Below are 18,141 nucleotides of genomic sequence, written 5' to 3' on the forward strand. Positions count from 1 at the left end.
CTGTTTATTTAGTATTTGTTCAATTATGTTGTAAGCTGTCCTGAGATGCTGTTAAGGACGGGGCAGAAATGCTATAAACAAACAAACAGCAGGGGGTTGGACCTGATGGCCTTCATGGCCCCTTCCAACTCTACTATTCTGTGATTCTATGATTCTAAACTTAAGGAGGGGCTTTACAATGGGGCAAAAACGGCACAAAATCTGGGAAGCCACCTAATACTTGGTGGCTTGAAGAGAAGACATGAGGTCAAAGGAGGAGCTGGGGCATCTGGGGAACCTCTGGAGGCCCAGATGAGGCTGCTAGGCTGTGACTCCACATTTCTGTTTTTATGGAGCGTGAACCAGGAAGCCTGGAAGGCCACAGGAAAGCAACATAAATGTTGTGCCTAGAATTCATTAAGAAAACTAGACATTATAAAAGGGGCACGGAAACCGGAGAGGGGGAAGCGAGGGCCTCTCCCCATTGCACCCCCAGGACACGACATTTTTCCTTATTTAATGTATATACATCTTTCTTCAGTAGGGTTACGATTCACATCTTCTGCCTATTAAATATTTCTGCATAAAAATGTCCCACACCATAAAATAAATATGGGGCGCAGCTGTAGCTACAATGCAGTTGGTGCTGCAGTTAGAATTCAAGTGAGAGAGTGCTGTGCATCGGCGACAAGCCACGGTTAAAGCCAATGGAACCTGAATCTCAAGGGAGAGCTTCGCGGGGGGGGGGCAGCTACTAAAAAGGCCCTGTCCCATGTGCTCACCAAACCTGGCTCTTTAGGTGGTAGAATGAAGAATGGAGCCTTTGGTTGTGGTCACGAATTATGGGGCAGGGTCGTATGGCAGGGGGAAAGCCTTCAAATATCCGGAAAACTGCACGGCATTTGGCTAGCCACTCCTGGAAGCCACATTTTTAATTAGATGGCTCCTAGGTCTGGGTCCAGCAGGGCGGGTATTTTTACATTCTGTGTCTGGATGAGAAAGGTGTCCCTCCTTTTCCTTGTGTGACTTTCGCTTTCCTTGCAGCTCACGGTTTTCTCTCTGAGAAAGACTTTGAGGACTACGTCCGGTTTGATAACCGCTCTGGCAACGTCCTGGCTGGCCTTGTGCTTGAGCACTGCTTCCCCCACAGCCGGGAACCCCTGCCGCTCCAGGTGAGGGTCTCTCTGGGCCATCCTGCCCGAGGCTTCCCCGCGTGGAGGGGTGGCAGTCTCTTAGCCAGGGCCGGGGAGCACCCTTGGGCAGATTCCTTTTCCAAATGGAAGCCTGCAGGCCTCTCAACGTGCAACAAACTGTTGAAGCCCATTGGCAGGAGAATACCAGGACCCCAGTGCGACACGACAGCTCTGCTGCTGAACTGGCACTTGGTAGCCTGGGTGACGCTGAGCTGGTCTTGATTCTCGGCCTAAGCTACTTCACAGCGTTGTTGTGAGGATGAAATGCGGAGTAAGGGGAGGATTATGTAATCTGCCTGGGCTCCTTGCAGGAAGAAGGGCAGGATATAGAAATACTGCATGAATGAAATCAGTGACATTCAGCTGTTGCATTAAGGAGCGTCTTTGTAGCACCTCTTACTGTTCCTACACCTTCTCTCAAGCAACAGTTTTGGACTGAGCTCGCAAGAACTCCTCCTCTTTTTTGGTTGCTGTCCTTAACTAGGTTGGGCCACGCTCCTAGGGAGTTACAAAGGGGCAGGTGAAAAGTCGGATGCAGCTTCATTTGGCACACAGACCTGCCTGCCCCCTTCTCTGAACTAGCTGATTTGGGATGGTTCTGTTGCAGAATGTAGGAAGAGGTGCTTCTAGAAGATCAGTGTTAAGACAGAGACTGCTCTGATGTCTTCAGTGCCCTGAAAGTCGTTCACTGGGTGCAGCTTTGCTGTCCTGACAACAAACATCCTGGAACACCATGAACACGTACACAAATCCTTCCTGCCACATGGAAAACGTTAGCTTGTTTGCAGTAAAGAGCCCCGTGGCAGGGAAAATGAGTATTCCTTTGCGGTGCATGTGTGTGTCAGTGTCTCTGTGTGCAGCATAATTTCTGCCCGGCATTTTCTGTAACTATTCCATGCATCTGATTCACAAAAGCTCCTGCCACAGCAAACCACTCTGCACTTGCCTGATTTTTTTCTCAGAATGTCTGGGTTCTTTACAATCATGTCACACACATTCTTCCTGGCCAGAGCCGGAATTGTAACTGGCTGGATAGAAAAGAGCCAGTCGGCTTCCTGATAACCATTCTAGAATAATAATTGGCTGCTTCACATAGTGTCCATTTGCTACTCTGCACTTTATCATGGGTGACGCACGGCCGACAGTGTAGACTGCTCCCATCGAGATACATTGACTGCTTCCAGATGTTCTTATCTTGGCTTCATAAGATGTGAAATATGTCAGAGTTCTGCCCACAGACCCTTTCCTTCTCCCTTAGAGAGAGCTGGCAAACAAACGGGGGCATCTTCCGTTTAATAGAATTCCCCGTTTCATCTGGACTGGGAAACTCAGAGGAAGCCGCAGTTGGAAGCTGGCGTAGACTGCTCTGACGCTGTTAGCTGCAGTTTCCCGTTTTAGAAGACACAGGAGCTCTTTTTTCCTATTAGGACTTTCTGATTTGTTTGCTGGGTTGTGGGGAGAGGAAACACGTGCAGGCATAAGGCTTGTTTGCATAGAAGTTTCTTAAGCCAAGACGTGATCGCCCGAGCTTTCCCATGGCCTTGACATGAAGAGAGGGGATGGGGAAATTGTGTGTGTGGTATTTGGTCTGTTCCACACTTCCCAACGAGATGCACTTGATCCCATGCGGGGGTTCTCCTGGTTGGACCAGTGCTCAAATTATGGGGGGTGTGGTATGAGATCCGCAGCAAACCCCACAAAGCCCTGATTCTCTCCTCTCACCCCTATTTTTAACCCAAGTGTGGCTCCCATATATTCTTCTGAAAATGGGGCTGGGGGAGAGAATCAGGGTACGGGAGGGTCACATCCCTCCCAAATACGTACGGTAAGGAGGCCAGGCCCTCTCTGCCCCAGCTCCCTGTCATTTAGGCATGGGGTCAGGCAAGTAGCCAGCGGGAAAGAACCAGGCAACCGGGGATCTCTGCATGTGGCTCTTGGATTTGGGCACTTGCTTGGTCCTGGGGGATGTTGGCACACGATTAGAAGTGGAGTGCATTGAGCTTAAAGACTAAAACTGAACCGGAAGACAAAACACGCTACCTCGCCACTGGCAATCAGCCTGCAGCAGCCCTTCAGTCAGTGCCCTGCCTTGGAGGGATGCCATTTCCAGCTCGTTCACCCGAAGGCCCTCCTCTCGCGCCGCGGCTCCTGGATGGGGTGTTTTGGCGATGCCACGTCTTTTGCAATCGCTCCTCTCTCTCTCCCCTCGCCCCATCTCTTGTAGGTCAGTTACAAGCTACGTTTCAAATACAGCCCTAGAAATGCCCCTCCGGCAGAGCAGACGGTACTGAACCCCAACCGGGACCGAGACTGGCACACCAGCTACCTCTTCCCACTGCTGCAGCTGCCGGGCCCCCGGGAACCCAGCTATCATGACGGCGGAACGCCAGGTGAGTACCACCTCGCCTGCATCTTCCTTCATGTGGAGAGGTGACCACTTTCTGGCTGGGATGTGGAAACATGGGCAGCTCCCTTGCTTACTGTAGTCGATTACCGTTGCTGCTGCTGCTGCTGTTCTTCTGTTCCTATTGCACATTTTCCCTTCTTGGAAAGAACCCAGTGTGGCTTCTGGGCCCTCCTGTTCTCACAACGCCTCTGTGTGGCAGGCTAGGCTGAAGCTGTGGCTGAACCAAAGTCTCCCAGTGAGTGCAAGGACGCGTAGGGGACTAAAACTGGCGCCTTTAGTCCCAGTCTAACTTTCTAACACCATCCTGCACTGGCTCTCACACTGTAGAAAGTTTCGGAATGTCACATCTGAGTCCAGATTGATGGGTGATGCATGTAAGATCAGAAAAAGGGTGGTGCTGCTATGTTTCAGGGTGTTCAGAGAGGCTTTCCCTGTGCAGACTCATTTCCAGAATTTTTAATGGAAGGTCCAGCTGTTGTCATCTTCCATTTGTAAACTTCCCACTTCTTTCATCTTTTTTCTTACCAGAAAAAAATCTGTTAAGGAAGAAAACGAAACCTCCCACGACAGCAGGGGTTGGACCCGATGGCCTTCATGGCCCCCTCCAACTCTACTGTTCTGTGAAAAGACAGAATAGCTCCCGAGCGCCTTTTGAGGGTTAGCGATAGGAGACTTCCCCTGGGAAACACCCTTAAACTGTGATGCAGGGAGGGCTCCGGTTGTTTGTCACATGGACAGTTTGCTCAGTTACTTGCATCACTTGTCATTGTTCTGATGGCAGAATCACGGAATCTATTTTGTGCTTGGCTCATGCTGTGCCGTGCCATAAGTTCTGGATGTGTGTTAGGAGCGAAGGGCCCCGGGGCTGGATGACATTGAATCCCATCCAATACCAGTTCAGTGCTCTAACCACTACACATCACTGGTCAGATGGTCTAGACCAGTGCTGTCTACTCCAGTGGAAAACAGTTCTGCAGGGCCACAGACGGGGGACCTGCCGCCTGGCTGGGGCCACTGACACAAGCCTGCTGGAGATGCTCCTCCTCGTCGTCGTGGCAGCTGAGCCGTTCCCCTGCCCCTGGCTTGGGCCCGGGCAGTGGTGGTGGTGGCAGGAGGAGGAGGAGCTGCCCTGTACGCAGGTGGGCAGCAGCAAGCGGTGGAAGTGGAAGAGAAGGTGAGAGGCACACTGGGAAGGTAGACCTTTTGAGGGAGGGGACCTGTGGACCGTAGTCCCGCTGACACCTGGGCTGGGCACCGGTGGGAGCCCTAGAGATGGCTTCACAGTGGTGCACAAGGAGTCCCCTCGCAACCTGGGTCAGCCCCCGCTGCTCTGCCTCACACCAGCCGTCGTGCCGCACCCTGAAGCGCCTTGCTCCAGGCCCTGGAGGTGCCGGGTTCCAGCCCGAGTTGCTAGGAGCGGGAGACCCTTCGTATTTCTGCCAGCTTGCTGGGTGACTGTGCAAAGGATGCCCGCCACAGCTACCTCTTCCGGATCCACTCTGGTTGTCTCCTTGGCTCAGCCGTGCTGGAGGAGCTTTCCGCAGGATTCGTTTCATTACCAGCTTAACAAATGGCTGCAGCTGTACTCTTGCTACGGTGCCAGGGACGCGGGCTTGGCATGCTTTCACATTAGTCATCTCCTAATTGGAATATGTGCACGGGCATTCTGCCAGGCTGGCTCAGTGCGGCTTGCCAGTGGGCACGCATGATGGTTCTGTGTAGCTGCACCGGTGCCCAGAGACGTCTTGCAGGCATTTCAAGGGAAATGGTGTGAAGGGGAGAAAGGGGAGATTTGGAAAAGGAAGGAGAAAGCGTGATGTGTTAGCGACTCGTAGGGATTTTGGTTCCTGGGAAATTTGATGATCCCGGTGAATGAACCCAGCTTAGGCATTGTATAAGACGGGCTTGCCTGTAACAGCACAAACAGCAAAGAACCTTGTGGTACCTTAATTAATTAGCGGCATCCACTGGCCAGGGGCCCAAGAGTCATGGAAGGCTGCGCTGCTGCCTCTCAGGGGAAACATCACGGCAAGAGAGAGAGAAAGGTGGCCTCATACGTGGCCAGAGAGGAAACAACTCAGGTATCTCACTGCCCCCCTCCTTCCAGAAGGAACGTCTTTTCAGACTGAGACCAGATGCTTGCATTCCTCTGCCCTCCACAGCCTGTTTTCCTTTTTTATCGCATCTGTTAGATTTTGAGCCTATTCGAATATCATTACAGTGTTTTAAAAAAGTTAGGACTAATAATATAAACAAGAACCGCAACAATGGCATGAGTTTTTATGGGGAGAGCTCACTTTATGAGTGGCATAGAAATGGTGAGAGATTGTATGGGGCAAAACACCTGGAGAACCAGAAGGTGCCCACTCCAAATTACTAATTTGGAGTAATTATCCCTGTCTCTGTTGTTTGTACATTGTTCCCCTTGGACCTCACGAGGCAGCCCATTTTTAGTTCCACCTCCATCCATATGCACACTTTTTGAAGCTCGGCATAGCTTGCATCCAATGAAGGTGGTCCCTGAAAGCTTATGCCATAAGAAAAGTGTTAGTCTTTAAGGTGCACTATGTCTCATTGTTATGTTTGTGACAATCTATTGCATTTTCTGTGATCAAATATTAGCCTATTAATTGCATATTTAATTTTAACAGCAACTAGAACAGTGTGCTGGAACAGATTGGCCCGAATTCTGGGAGTGACCAGGGAGTGGAGGCTGGTAATTTCGTGGGGAAATTTTGGCACCAAAATAAGTTGAGCAAAGTGAAAGCATGTTTCATGAAACAATGGAATATTGTTCCCTTGCTTCCATCGGCCTCTTAGTCCTCCCCTACGTGTATGTCACATTTGAAGCTATAGGCTCTTCGGGGCAGGAACTTGTCATGCTAAACCAGTTTTCTCTGACGTGATGCCTTCTGCCCCCAGGTGTTTTGGAGGACAACTTCCATCATCTGTGAGGTTCACCATGCCTGATGGGATTGGTGGGAGTTCTTGTGCAGAACAGCTGGAGGGCATTGGGTTGGGGAAGGCTGACCTCTGCTGCGAAAAGTGGAATGCACACGGATGGAGCCTTGTTTATATATCAGCAATAGTGCAATTAAGGGCCATTTAGGGGAAGCAGAAACTATGGGGCATTCCCACTTAACGGGAAATCAAAACCAGTTATGGAATGCGCTCCCCAGAGAGGTCCGCCTGGCGCCGTCGTTATTTGTTTTTCGGCGCCAGGCTAAGACCTTTTTATTTAAGCAACATTTTAAATGCTAAATACAATTGAATTTTATCTGGCCAGGGCGGCTTATTTTATAATGTGAGTTTTAATTAAGATTATTTTATATGGATTTTAACTTGTTTTATCTATGTTGTAAGCCGCCCCGAGGCTTCGGCGAATGGGGCGGCATAAAAATGTTTTAATAAATAAAAAATAAATAAATAAAACCAGTGCAGTGTCTGTGAGTTCTTAGCAACAGTTGAGAGGATATGTTGATCCCCTATACATGCAAGTAGTTAAAGAAAGGATTTACATAGCAAAGAAGGAAATGTTAATTATGGTGATACATCCTTGATATGGTGCCAGGGATTGTGGCAAGAGAGGTGTTCATTTATATGCATCATAGTAATATAGACAAATCCTTTTCTATCTGATAAGGCATTGTAATTAACTCTTCAGTAGCTAGAATTAAAGTTTTATTGCAGTGTAAAGCATGGAACTGCTGCCAATAACAAAATTTGACCTGCAGGTTTACAGTTTAAGCACGCAAGGAGAAGGAAGGGGGAAGAGAATAACCAAGCAACCAAGGCAGAAAGACTATCAATTAAAATCACTCAGTTCACTATAGAAAACTTGGGAAAATATACTTTTTTTCTTCAGACACAATTTCTAAGGAGTCAGAGAGCAAATCGCATAGATACCCATAGTAGCTGTCATTACATATTTATACCTTTAGAAGTACTAAAGAGCTCAAAGCATGGAACACACACAAATACTTAATTAGGGGTGCCTTTTGATTTCCTAATTAAGTGGTTCCTCCATTTAATTACTCTGATTAGGCAGGCGGCACCACTGTTTCTGCAGCCTCTCTCGCAGGTCGCAAGCATCCGCTTGTGGGAGGTAGCACACTGCACTGTCTCCGCCACGGCGGCTGTGCAGGCACACAGTGCGTGAAAGATGCTTCTGGTATCTCCAGATACAGCAGGTTTAGGAACAACCTTCAGAGGTTGTTGGACTGCAACTCCCATCAGCCCCAGCCAACCTAGCTAGTTGTGAGGGTTGATGGGAGTTGCTGTCGCACAACCTTGCGAGGACCACGAGCTCCCCATTCTGAGCCAAAGATTCACAGGGAAAGGTCTGAAGGGAAGTTGCTAAGTTTAGGCCCCCGGACCTTATTTCCCAGGACCACGATTCCGTTCTGCAGAGCCTGGAGCATCCCGTGGTGCCAAGAGATGTTTGTAAGCCAAACTGCCAAGCAGGAGGCAGTTTTCAAGGAGGATTCTAGATGGAAAGGGAAGGCTGGTTGCTTCCTTTCTCAGCAGTTCTGACACGTCTCAGCTCGCATCTCCAGGCGTCTCCTGCATGGTAATTAAACTTGGAAAAACGTATTTTTCCATTGGTTTGGGGTGATCTGCGTTAGGGGGCATATTCATGGCAGAATTTATTTCACTTGAGACTATTCAGATGAGAAATAAATTGACTGGCTTTGCCTCTTGTGAAACAAAGAAACAGATTGAATCAGAAGTGGCCTCCCCGGCCATCTAGTCTGACTCCCGGTTCCAGCTGGCTGCCCTCATGAAATGTATGTAAATCCTAGCAATTATTTCTAAATTGCAAATAAAGACATACATTAGCATATACAGATTTGCATTGAGGCTTCACGTCTTTTAAGTGTCTAGCTGTGTCACTGTCTACCTTGCCCAAGACACAAGAAACCTGTTAATTGTTGGCAGAGACGCCCCTGGGCATTCTCAGTGAAGGCTCCCACCGTACGTCCCATGATAGTCCTCACTAGCCCTTCTTTGGGAATCTTTGCCAAAGGAAGTGAGATTGGTGGCTACTAAGGACAGGGGCCTTTCTGCTGTGGCCCCCAGGTTGTGGAATGCGCTTCCCAGAGGGGCTCGCCTGTCACTTGCATCGTGCTCTTCCTGGCACCAGTTTCTAGGAAAACCGTATTTTCCTAGGAATTTAAGGATGTAGGCTCTGTTGTTTTAAATGCTTTTCTGCATCTTAAATCTTTTTGCTGCTGCTACTTTGGCTTTTGATTCTATTCTATATGATTTGCTTAAGCTTGTACAGTTATATAGGGTAATTTATGTTGCATTTTTGTGGCTTTAAGTGTTGTGAACCAGAGAGCTCCAGCTATTGGGCAGTATACAGGTGAAATGAAATCAATTAATGCATTTAAAGAGGCCTGTTCCAGCAGCCCTTTCCAGCTTCCCCGTCTCGCTTTCATAGGATACTTCCGGGAAGGCTTCCTGGCGCTCCAGCACACTGTGGACAAGGCAATCATGCAATACCACGCCAACGCTACTGCCGCGGGCCTCCTGGATCGGGTCACTGTGGTGGTGCAGCGCTTTCCTTACCCCCCCTACATCAATGACCTCTTCCTCGTGGCCATTCAGAACCAGCTTCCCCTGCTGCTCATGCTGAGCTTCACCTACACATCGGTCAACATTGTCCGTGCTGTGGTGCGTGAGAAGGAGAAGAAACTGAAGGTAACACAGTGAGAATTCCTCCCAACTGACTGGCCAGGGCTGTGGGTTTCCTGCCTCTTCACCAAACAAAGATTGCCTTTCGGATGTGGAATAGAAAAATACGTCATCCTGGACGTCTCAGCTTTTGTTGTACTTTTAAAGAGGCAAGGGGGGGGGGGAGTAGAACTGTCTCGTCTGATCCAGAAATAATGCTTGGGCCTGATGTGGTTAGTTGGATCCCACCAGGCGCAGGTGGATTAATGCATCCTTTATTTCTGTTCTGCCTCTTCTGCTGGACCTTTTCTGCTCAGAATGGCCGCTGCAGTTATGACTGTTTGAGATGAGATGACGCTTTTGAAGGCAAGAGTTACAGGGCTCAGGAGAGCAGGGCCGCCTCGGCGCAGGGGCCTGATGGGCACTTGCCCGTGGGCCCCATACTAATCTGTATGGTAACCCTTCGATGCACCTTGTATCATATATGATACATACCGATCAAGAGCATATAGTTACATCCCTAATTGCTCATTTAAGTTCTTTTCTCTTTGTATCACTCCTGATACACACCGGCACTGTGAGTCGTTGTCGTAGGCGCCCCAGTACACTGCTTTGCCCGGGGCCCATAATGCGGTTAAGACGGCCCTGCAAGGGAGGTGCGTGAGGAGCAGGAGTCCTTGTCAGGAGAATTACGGCTTGGCTCTGCTTTTGTGTGGTGATGTGTTGAATTTTCTGCCTGCAGGAATACATGCGCATGATGGGCCTCAGCAACTGGCTGCACTGGACCGCCTGGTTCCTCATGTTCTTCTTCATCTTCTTGGTATCCATCTTCTTTGTCACTCTTCTTTTCTGGATTAAGGTGAGCATCTTCTGGCGGGCTTTAAAACTAGGGGTGGACAAATCCTTCAAGTTCAGCTCTGCCAGGAGCAGCGCAAGGTACCAAAATGATCTGGGGCTCAGGGCCATAGGGAAAAAACAGTACACATCTGCACCTGCTAATTTACATGTGCTCTACAGCCTGTGTGTTTGTGGATTTTTAAGGCACACTGTCTCCCAGGACATCCCTATTTGTAGAAATGGATGTAAAGGCAGGGCAGAGGAAGGCCCTGTGCTCAGGCAGAGAGGTTCAGGTGGGGGAGCAGGAGGCGAAGCGCACATAGGCCAAGAGGTGTGTCCAATGCAGCAGAGATCCTCAGGGCTCCAGCAACTGCACCTGGGCACCATGGACGTGAGGCAGAGGGTCCCCAGAGTTTGGGACTCCAAATTAAAGATTCGGTGCTCAAACGCTACCGCACTGACCTTAATACTGCCTCTGAATTCAGCCCAGTTTCTCATTTTTCCCACTTTAAACTTGTTCCGTTCCTGTTGCTGCATTACTGGGCAAATGAGCTTCTTTTTAAAATCCACACAAAGATTCATTTATATTTTTTCTGCACTTTTTATACATGTCCAAATCATAAGCAGCTTTGAAGGTCACTTTCTCTAAAACAAAATGTTGTTACATGCACTTCTCGGTAATGTTTTTATGCACACATTTTCCTGTACATTTTTGAATGCAGGAACTTTGATTAAAAACTTCAGGAAAGTGTAGCTATCAATACTTAACTGTGTTCCAGTTTGCATACAAGTTTGGGCAGTGCAAAGTTAGCATAAAAATGTGGACTTGAACATATTAATCTCCTGTCCCAAGTTTAAAACTAGCTTCTACTTCAGCTGGCCACCTAGAACTTCAACAGAAGTGACTCATTCAGAGATTCTACACTTGGTGGAATCCTGTGCATGTTTAGACAGGAAAAAGTCCCATAATGCACCGGGCAGCATCTCTGGCTGTTGTCTATTGAGAATCTCAGGACCTTTTGTGATCTAAACTTTCATTTGCTATCTAAACTTTCATTTTCATTATCAAACTTTCATTTTCATTATCAAACTTTCATTGTCATTATCAAACTTTCATTTTCATGTTATCTAACTTTCATTGTTATCTAAACTTTTGTTATCTAAACTTTCAATAAACAAAAGTTACCACCATTGTTAGAAAGGCATCTCTTTAATATGTTGCTATTTATTTTCTTATTGTAGATACAGTCCAGTTTATGCATGGTAACACCAAATAATTTTATTTAATTTATTATTTAATTGCAATAAAAAGAAAGGGCGTCTTTTAAATATTTTCTCTTTCATTTTTTATTTTCAGAATCAACAGCCTGCAAAAAACCTTATATGCAGAGTGCTCATAATAGGCAGCCACAGTCATAAATAACTTGCCTTCCTCAATTAAAGTTACTTCCTTCCAGTTAGCCAGCTCAAAATTTTGGTTGATTAATCTACTGTTAAAGCACAGCCCTGCTCTCCACATATCTGTGCAGAGCATGGTCTAAGTCAGGTCACCCAAATTTGCTAACAAGGAGAAGGGACGTAATGTCTTGACGTTCTGCCTCCATCCTTAGGATTTCCCCATTCTGCCTGTTGTTCGTGATCACTGAGTAAGCAGCAGGACTTAACGCAAGTGCGTTGATTTTGCAGGTGAGTGAGCAGGGAGCAGTGCTCACAAACAGCGACCCCACCCTCATATTCACTTTCCTGGCAGCCTTCTCCATCGCGTCCATCTCCTTCAGTTTCATGGTCAGCACTTTCTTCTCCAGAGGTGAGTAGTTGTCTTTGCTTTTTCCTCCAACAGAGCAAAAGAGCTGCCACCCCACGAAGGCACTCAACTTCACGTTAGCTTGCCTGTGCCCCCTTCCCATCGTGATGGGCCGCATAAGTTCCGGCAGCTTGTAGCTGCTTATCCCCACATTTGAAATGTCTGCCATGCCTTTCTGGACCATACTCTTAGGGTGAAATGCTATGCATGCTTAGACAGGAAAATGTCCTACAGGTCCCAGCATTCTGCAGTCCAAAGCTTTTGTCACATAGCAGGTTCTTGGCAACATTCATATATGCCCAGCCGCCCCCTGAGATCAGCGGGAGAGGCCCTCCTCCGGGAGCCCTCAGTGAAGGAAATTAGGAGGGTGGGTACTCGGAGGAGGGCTTTCTCAGCGGTGGCACCTAAGTTATGGAATGCGCTCCCCAGAGAGGTCCGCCTGGCGCCGTCGTTATTTGTTTTTCGGCGCCAGGCGAAGACCTTTTTATTTAAGCAGCATTTAAAATGTTAATACTATTGAATTTTATTTGGCCAGGGCGGCTTATTTTATTCTAATGTATATATTTTAATTGTTATTGTCTTAATTTATTGTGTATTTTATTCTATGCTGTGAGCCCCGAGGCTTCGGCAAGGGGCGGCATAGAAATGTTTTAATAAATAAATAAAACATACGGGTATGTGAGGGAGTGTTACACGGAGGTGGGTAGAGACCTGTTCTGTCCCCTGCAGAGGAAGGCAGAACGTGCTCCAATGGAGCAAAGCTCAGGGAGCCCAGGTTCCATTTGGATGCCAGGAAGCACTTCCTGACAGTCGGGACCCCGAGGGTGTGGAATGGGCTTCCATGAAAGGTCGTTGAGGCCCCATCGGTGTGGGTGTTCAAGGATAGGCTGGACGTCCACATGGTGGGCATGTTGTGAGCGGAGCTGGCTGGTGCCGGAGGTCAGACTAGATGGCCCGGGAGGCCCCTTCTGACTCACTCTGTTTCTGTGTTTCTTCCGCAGCATCTCATGGCTGAAATCAAAACACAGAGATCATTGTTCCCTTCTGTTCCAGACGTAATGGTATGGGAAAGAAGGGCACTATGTGTTCCTTGTCATTAGCCTTCATTCTCAGGGATGGAATGCTTTCCTTCCATCCACAGACACTCGGTTGCAGAGGTAACAACAACGGGTGAATCAGTATTGCTCGTAGGAATACCTAGCCAAATCTGTTTACCTGACCAAGGGCATAAAGACAGAAAAAAGTCTCAGCTCCCCTAGTGACCCAGCTAAATTTGCAAAGGATTGCACTCTGAGACATTCAGAATGCCACGAGACTCTTGCTATCTGCGTTTTTTCGTGAATATTTTTCTCCCTTCCCCGCAACACCTTTGTTTTCACAGCAAATGTGGCAGCTGCTACAGGGGGATTCCTCTACTTTTTCTCCTACATTCCCTATTTCTTCATCTCCCCGCGCTATGACCTCATGACACACGACCAGAAGCTTTCATCCTGCCTCCTGTCTAATGTTGCCTTGGCCATGGGAGCTCAGTTAATCGGCATGTTTGAAGGCAAAGGTGAGCTGGCTTGTTTTTATCGTTTTGGCTGGTTCCCAGTATTCGTGTGGAATTCCCAGTGACGCATGTGCCCCTTCAAGCATATTTTAACATTTAATGCTGTTTCTTAATAGTCATACATAGGAACTCAAGTTGCTTTACACAGAAAGTGTCTCTATTACAATATAAATGCCAAAGTAAAACCAATAACCTCATGGACTTGCTAGCTAAGGCAGCTCACTTTAGAGCTGAAGATACTTAGAAGAAATACGACACAGTATGAGATGATACACAGTTTATTGAAGACAGTAATTAAATATGGGTATAGAATATAAACAAGAGGAAGAGAGCGTACACCCCCCTTTCTATGTGGCCGCAGTGGTTCTGTGGGCCTTTGGAGTTACCTGGATAAATGACGATGTGTCAGTTCCTCTCCCCAGGTGAAAAACAGAAGATGATACTTCTTGTTTTGGATTTTATAAGGTTCCACTAGCCCATTATTGTGTGGTTTGTGAGTGCTGACACAGGCTGTTCCCCACTTTTTCTGGGAGGAGAGATACCTCAATAAAGCAAACAGTCTTGTTCCACAGCAAAGGCAGGTTTCCTCCATGGGATGATTAAGGCTGCAGTCCAGCCTTCCGCAGCCTTGTTCTTCCCAGATGTTTTGTGCTGCAACGTCTAGGACCCCGGACCCTTGGCCATACTAGCTGGAGCCTGTGGGAGTGGACCTGGAGCATCTGGAAGGCACCAGGTTGGAGAGGCTTCTTCCTAATCCTGTGCATATTTAGACAGAGGAATATCCTGCAATTCTCAGCATGCCCAGATGACATCGCTGCCTGGAGCATGCTGGGAGTTGTAGGCCTTTTTTCTTTCTAACCATGCGTAGGACGGAGCCCTCCGTGAGTTATTCCAGTATCCTATTTTCTTTGCACACTACATAGCTACCTGCTACATAGCTGGATTAAACATTTCCAGTACACTTGTCACTGGCTAGTCAATATCTTCCACTTTCGTATAGCTTTCAAGATTAAAAACAAACAAGCAGGCCACATTTCTGGATTGCTAATGGAGCGCAAGCTGGGATGAGATGCGAGTGCCTCTTCTTCCGCATCCAGCTTCATCCTGGCCAATTTTCTGGCGCCTTCTCTTCAGCTTCCCAGGGTGCGTGTTTTGCTGCCCATTCTCAGACACTTGTGTTTTCCAGGCACTGGGGTGCAATGGAGGGACTTGATAAAGCCGGTCAGCGTGGACGACAACTTCACCCTGGCGCATGTGCTGGGGATGCTGCTGCTGGACTCCGTGCTGTACGGTCTGGTGGCTTGGTATGTGGAGGCCGTGTTCCCAGGAGAGTATGGCATCCCACAGCCTTGGTACTTCTTCCTCTTGGTGAGTCTTCCCGTCTCCAGAAGGCCACTGGGTTGCACCCTAGACGTCTTTCCCCACTGAATGTGCGTGAACCGATTAAAATGGCTGCAAACAGCAGTGGTAATAACCAAATTCCTCCTACCTTTCTGTTTCCCTCTGTAGCCGTCCTATTGGTGTGGGAGTCCCCAGACAATTTTGGGAAAAGAGAAGGAAGAGGAGGAGGACCCAGAGAAGGCCCTGAAAAGCCAGTACCTAGAAGAGGAACCATCGGACCTGGTGTCAGGGATCAAAATCAAGCATCTGTCCAAGGTGGGACCCTCTAAACTGCTGCCCCGCTAAGGGAGTGCCTCCTTACCTGTGAGAGCACCTGCCTGGTTGCTGGAGTACTCCTGGGGCTCACCCAGACCAGTGTGGGAGCTCCCTTCCTGTGAAACCCACAGCCCCTAGAATTCAGGCAGCAACCAGGGGCTTCAATGGCTGCTGAAGACTTCTTTAGTTCAAGAAGCCTTCTTCCACTGGCCAGCAACAATTTTGATGGGCGTTGCTTTCAAAAACCTTTAATAAGGTGCTTTGTTTTTTGTGGTTCTCTGCTCTGGAATCTGTTTAGATGTGGAGTGCTATATATATGTTGTGAAAGGAAAGAAGGAAGGAGGAAAAAAAGCATGTAAGCATAAGGTGCATCTTGAGTCCCTTTCGTATGCATACCAAATTTCATAGAAACACAGAAATGGAGTGAGTCAGAAGGGGTCTCCCGGGCCATCTAGTCTGACCCCTGGCTCTAGCTGGCTCCACTCACAAGAAGCCCACCATGTGCATTTCTAGCCTATCTTTGAATACCCACACCGATGGGGCCTCAGCCCCTTCTCTTGGGAGCCCATTTCATACCCTCGGTGTCCTAACTGTCAGGAAGTACTTCAGGTGACTGAGTTTCATAGTCTTCAAGCTGCAGCGTTGACTGATAGACAAAACCTAAGTTTCAGAATTTCCTTTCTATAGAATTGGGTCATATTTGCAGGCCTGTGGCTACTTTGTTTTATCTCAGCAAAAGTCCATCTCAAGGTTATTGCTGCATTTGATCTAAAGTTTTTCCCTGGTTCTGTGATATCTGAAAGGCAGGAGAGAATCCTAACAGGTTTAATCCAATCACTATTTGGAATACAAATCATTGCTAGCTGGAAAATTTTGAGCTGCTTCTGTAGGATTGCTTGATCCAGCATTCTGTTTTTCTAAGGTTGAACAAAGATATCATTGTTGATGCATTAGTTTCAGCTTGTAGCAAGAAAGAAGGCATACTTTATGGAACCTGGAATATTATTCTAAGGAATAATTTTCTTTTAAATAAAAACAACAGTTTAATTCTAAAGAATAAATTCTAAATTCTTTAATTCTAAAGGGATTCTAAAGGAATAATGTTTTTGATAGTCTCAATCCTTTATAAAAGCATAAAGGCCCCTGACTGGGCCCCATAAAATAGTGTTTCAGACATAAGATGTGAGGGAAAATGTCTTACTAGCTCGCTAAAAATTGGAACAAACTGGATAGTTTGTCTGAAGACAGATGTCTTGCTTTACAATAAGGATATTAAAATACAAAATATAAAGAGTCTCCACTTTACTAATGACATTAGCTAAAATCCACACCAGATTTAGTATGGCAAGTGAAATAGATTATACTGAAGAAAACTTACTGTGTTTTTCAATAGCCTTGGGTATTTTGTTTTTAAGTTGTTAATATTTTTATAAAAGTTGAGAATTGGTATCACAGTTTTTTATCATTAACTGTAGATTGATAGCTCCAAATTATTAGTAATTTTTCCTTGATCTGTGTTTACTTTGTCCCTTTTTACTGTTCTCATATTCCAGACTATAGCAATTGCTTGGGTGGTTTGGAGCAGACATCAGATAATTCATCCTTGCCATTTTAAAGGGAGAAGGTCAGAGGACTTCTAGACAGAACGGTCCTTGAATTACTTATTAGAAAGCAATGAATAGCTAGTTCGCCTTTCTTGCAAATGGATTCGCCACAGTTGGAAAATATGAGAGAATTACATTCAGAAGGCTGTATTGTCTAGCTTTCCCTGTAAAATTCCACGAATGAGGCAGAGCAATGGAATATTGGAGGCCTTATCTGGAGAACACCTTTGATCTCTGGAATTGACATTGTTTCCTAGGCAACTAGGGATTTCTTGGAAGTTGCTTGCTTAAAAGATGCTTGATACTGGCATATAGTTTGATTTTATTTATTTATTTGACAGGGCATTTTTAGCCCTGTCCTTCAGCCAAATAGTCTCCCCAACTGGGGAGATAAGAATTAAGATAAGATCAGAATTAAAACAGTCCTTACAGTGTAAAAGACACAACACAAAAGGAAACGGGTTTGGAAGGGTAGAGGAAAAAAGCAAATTCAGGCACAAGTTGGCTTGTATTGGTAAAACACAGGCATTCAGGCATAACACTAAAACTCATTTGCATGTTCCCTCTGTTCTTCTCTCTAGTGCAGCTTTGAGAATGAGTTTGGAAAGATTTGCTCCTCTTTTCTTGTTAACCGCAGCTTGCTGTGTCATCCAAATCTTTTTCTTGAACTTTTAAAAGTAACAATAAGCACTGACAAATTTAAACACACCAGATGTGAGTCAGTTCCTTTAAAGTCTTTCTAATCCTTCAGGATCTCTATTTGGTACAAGCAAAATTATTTGATAAATTGATCACTCATTGTTCTATGAGATCACAGCACAGAGTTACATGTGTCTTCGGAGTTTATCACACATTCTTCTCAGTAAGAGTGAATGCAATATATAGACACCATGTTCTGTAAAAAGTGCCAATTTCTTGTGGCAAAGCCCCAGATTCTCCATTTGCATGTGAAAGAAAAAGTTTATTTACTGATTTCAAGTGAGCAGCCATAAACAACCTGACTGCTGTGCATTAAAAAACCAGGAGCTTGTTAGGTCTTATTTCTATATCAAGGTCCATTTTAAAGAAACATCAGTCCCAGTTTTGCAGATATGTCAAATGTTATTTTGTGATCTCTTTGGCAAAGGCAAAGACTTGAAGGCAAAACTTTTGCACCAGTGGGTAATCCCAGCACATGTATCTTTGGCTCCGCAGTTCCAACAACTAGACTAGACAAGCTTATTTTAATCTCAACTATAGTTGTTGCAACTGTCAACTTTGTTGACCAAACGGTCCGTGTCCTGGTGTGCGTGTGCCCAAAATGCACGACAGGGGAACGTTTTCTTTTAAAAGATTGATTCTCAAGAATGACCGGCTACCATCGAGTTGTTCCAGGCCTGCCCCTGAGCAGCCCTCAGTTGGCCCTTTTATGCATTGATCATTAGAGAATTACT

At 46.6% G+C, this 18,141-nt stretch overlaps 1 protein-coding gene across 2 annotated transcripts in view; it reads left to right on the top strand.

Moving 5' to 3' along the window:
* ABCA3 (ATP binding cassette subfamily A member 3) overlaps window positions 1-18,141 on the top strand; it is an 81,656-nt gene that overhangs the window by 32,616 nt on the left and 30,899 nt on the right. For both annotated transcript variants that reach the window (XM_044433252.1, XM_044433253.1), the window contains exons 4-11: window positions 1,024-1,151; window positions 3,397-3,562; window positions 9,023-9,282; window positions 9,998-10,114; window positions 11,779-11,899; window positions 13,278-13,451; window positions 14,635-14,816; window positions 14,958-15,104. In XM_044433252.1, coding sequence (XP_044289187.1) covers window positions 1,024-1,151; window positions 3,397-3,562; window positions 9,023-9,282; window positions 9,998-10,114; window positions 11,779-11,899; window positions 13,278-13,451; window positions 14,635-14,816; window positions 14,958-15,104 — 1,295 coding nt within the window. The remainder of the gene's footprint in view (window positions 1-1,023; window positions 1,152-3,396; window positions 3,563-9,022; window positions 9,283-9,997; window positions 10,115-11,778; window positions 11,900-13,277; window positions 13,452-14,634; window positions 14,817-14,957; window positions 15,105-18,141) is intronic.

Source organism: Varanus komodoensis, unplaced genomic scaffold, assembly GCF_004798865.1.
Source record: "Varanus komodoensis strain SLA01 unplaced genomic scaffold, ASM479886v1 scaffold26, whole genome shotgun sequence".
NCBI lineage: Eukaryota > Metazoa > Chordata > Lepidosauria > Squamata > Varanidae > Varanus > Varanus komodoensis.